The sequence below is a fragment of the Penaeus vannamei genome, chromosome 33 (assembly GCF_042767895.1).
Source record: "Penaeus vannamei isolate JL-2024 chromosome 33, ASM4276789v1, whole genome shotgun sequence".
Taxonomy (NCBI): Eukaryota; Metazoa; Arthropoda; class Malacostraca; order Decapoda; family Penaeidae; genus Penaeus; species Penaeus vannamei.
The window spans coordinates 4,193,912-4,196,411 of NC_091581.1; the positions used below are offsets into that span (position 1 = coordinate 4,193,912).

At 52.6% G+C, this 2,500-nt stretch overlaps 1 protein-coding gene across 14 annotated transcripts in view; it reads right to left on the bottom strand.

Annotated features, from left to right (window-relative positions):
- Positions 1 to 2,500, bottom strand: part of pnut (septin 7-like protein pnut) — a 195,998-nt gene that overhangs the window by 50,505 nt on the left and 142,993 nt on the right. For all 14 annotated transcript variants that reach the window (XM_070144904.1, XM_070144902.1, XM_070144901.1 and 11 more), the window contains one exon: positions 1,051 to 1,308. In XM_070144904.1, coding sequence (XP_070001005.1) covers positions 1,051 to 1,308 — 258 coding nt within the window. The remainder of the gene's footprint in view (positions 1 to 1,050; positions 1,309 to 2,500) is intronic.

Here is a 2,500-nt window from a genome sequence, read left to right on the forward strand (position 1 = left end):
TGATTACGGCGACACACAGAGACAGGGAAGGACGGATGGAGGGAGGGAAAGGACGGATGAAGGGAGGGGAATGAAGGAGGAGGGGGGCAGTGGGAGGAGGGGTAGAGGGAGGGGAATGAAGGAGGGAGGGGTAGTGGGAGGGAGGGGTAGAGGGAGGGAATGAAGGATGGAGGGAATGATAGTGGGAGGGAGGGGTAGGGAGGAGGGAGGTTGGTAAGGACGGAGGGGAATAGGAGGGGGATGTGGAGGAAGAGGGCGACGAAGGGAGTTGGGGTAGAGGGAAAAGGGGGAGGAATGGGTAGGAGGGCGAGGGGGAGGGGAGGGAGGAAGGGGCAGCGGGCGAGGGAGGAAGAATCAGAATCAAATAATTGAGTAGAGGGAGAGGGGGAAGAGAGGAAAGACAGGAGGGGAGGAAGGTATACAGGGAAGAGAAGGGAGGAGGTGCAGCGGTTGAGAGAAAGAGAAGGTGGAAGGGAGCGTGGAAGGGAGGGAGGGAGAGAGGGAGAGAGAGAGGAAAAGAGGGAAGGTGGGATGAAGGGAAGAAGGGAGAGATGGAGGAAAGGGAAAGAAAGGCAGGACTTAAAAAAAAAAAAAAAAAAATCACAGGATGGCCCTACTTCCACAATGAAGGGTACGTTCTCATTACTTGCGTATGTGTATTTGCTTGTATAAGTACGCACCACGAAACAAAGATTGTGCAATTACGTTACAGAGTAAATGCTAATACAGGCAAAGTATATCCTTCCAACCTAATAAGGCGAACAGCTGGCAGACCAAACATTTTTTCCCCTTCTGAAGACCACAAGACAGGAGGAAAATTCAATATGCACGCCTGTTTTGGAATGAAAAGTGTCAAAAATTTTGTTTTCGCAGCAAGCACCATCATGCAAACAAATTACGAAGAAGGGATATGAGAGAGAATCAAATAATCAACAACTATCTTGGGCAATTGCGCCACTTCTTCATATAAATGGGGGGGGGGAGGTTGAGAAGGAATTTTCGGAAGCAAATAGCAAGAACCAACGAGACGGAAAAGGTCCTTCGACATACCTCTTTGTTTTCTTCATCTTTGTGTTCTTTCCGCTCCTTGGTGGTGAGCAGCTGTTCCTTGATGGAGGCGACGTTGGCGGGCGCGGCGGCGGGGGCGCTGTTGGCGCTGGGGGGCGGGGGCGGCGCGGTCGAGGGCGCTGTCACGGGGGGCGCGGGAGGGGCGGTCGAGGGCGCAGCCAGGGGGGCGCCTCCTCCTCCTCCAGAGCCGCCGCCGCTGCTGCCGTCACTCTTGAAGAACATCTCGCGCTTGCTCTGCAACTGCAAAGAGAAAGAAGAGTTGTGAGGGGCAGGTCGGGGCGGGCGAATGAATGGCGGCTGGGGAAGGTGTTGATGCAAGATGAAATCATGCCCGACGTGACGATGCGGGCGCTTGGGTGGCCGGCTGCCGGCTAAAAGGCTGTGTGTGTGAGAGATTTCTGAAAAGGGAATGAGTCAAAGGGAGCGCGTGTATGTAAATAAGAGACTGAATGAGGGAATCAGTGTGTGGTGAAGATAACCTTCATATAACAGAAACAGAACCAAACTAAAGATGATAAACCAAGTGGCTTTCCAAATCCAAACCGAGTAACCTTGATAAGCAATGATATCGAAAAGAAATTTAAAAATTCCTACCGCGTCTCACCTATAGGGACAGAAAAGAAGAAAAAAAAACTCGATAACAGTTCATTCCTCCTTCTCAATCCTTCCCTTCGTCCCTCCTCTCTTTCCCGTATCATATCCCTTCCTTCCTTTCCTTTCCCTTTCTCATGATCGGTTTCCCACCGTCAACTTTACCCTCTAGACCTCCCCTCCCCTCCCCCCACCCACCCACACCCCCACCTCCTACCCTTCCTCGCGCCAAGCTAATCCAATTTTCCCCAAATTTCCCCTTGCCTGGAATCCGTTCAACGAGGCCGAGCGGCTCCTCACGCCACGCACCGGTAACGTGACCCTCGCTCTCGCTTTTTATTCTTTACTCTGTTCCATCGACGTAACCCTTTTCAACATTTCTTTTCACGTGTCCAAAATATTAATATGGACTTACAGAGAGAAAGGAAGGAAGGAAGGGAGGGAGGGAGGGAGGGAGGGAGGGAGGGAGAGGGAGAGGGAGGGAGAGGGAGAGGGAGAGGGAGAGAGGGAGAGAGAGAGAGAGAGAGAGAGAGAGAGAGAGAGAGAGAGAGAGAGAGAGAGAGAGAGAGAGAGAGAGAGAGAGAGAGAGAGAGAGAGAGAGAGAGAGAGCGAGAGGGAGAGAGAGCGAGAGGGTGAGAGAGAGAGAGTGAGAGGGAGACAGAGCGCGAGGGAGAGCGTGAGGGAGAGAGAGCGAGAGTGAGAGAGAGAGAGAGCGAGAGAGAGAGAGAGAGAGAGAGAGAGAGAGAGAGAGAGAGAGAGGGAGAGGGAGAGGGAGAGGGAGGAGAAAGAAAGATAGAGAGAGAGAGAGAGAGAGAGAGAGAGAGAGAGAGAGAGAGAGAGA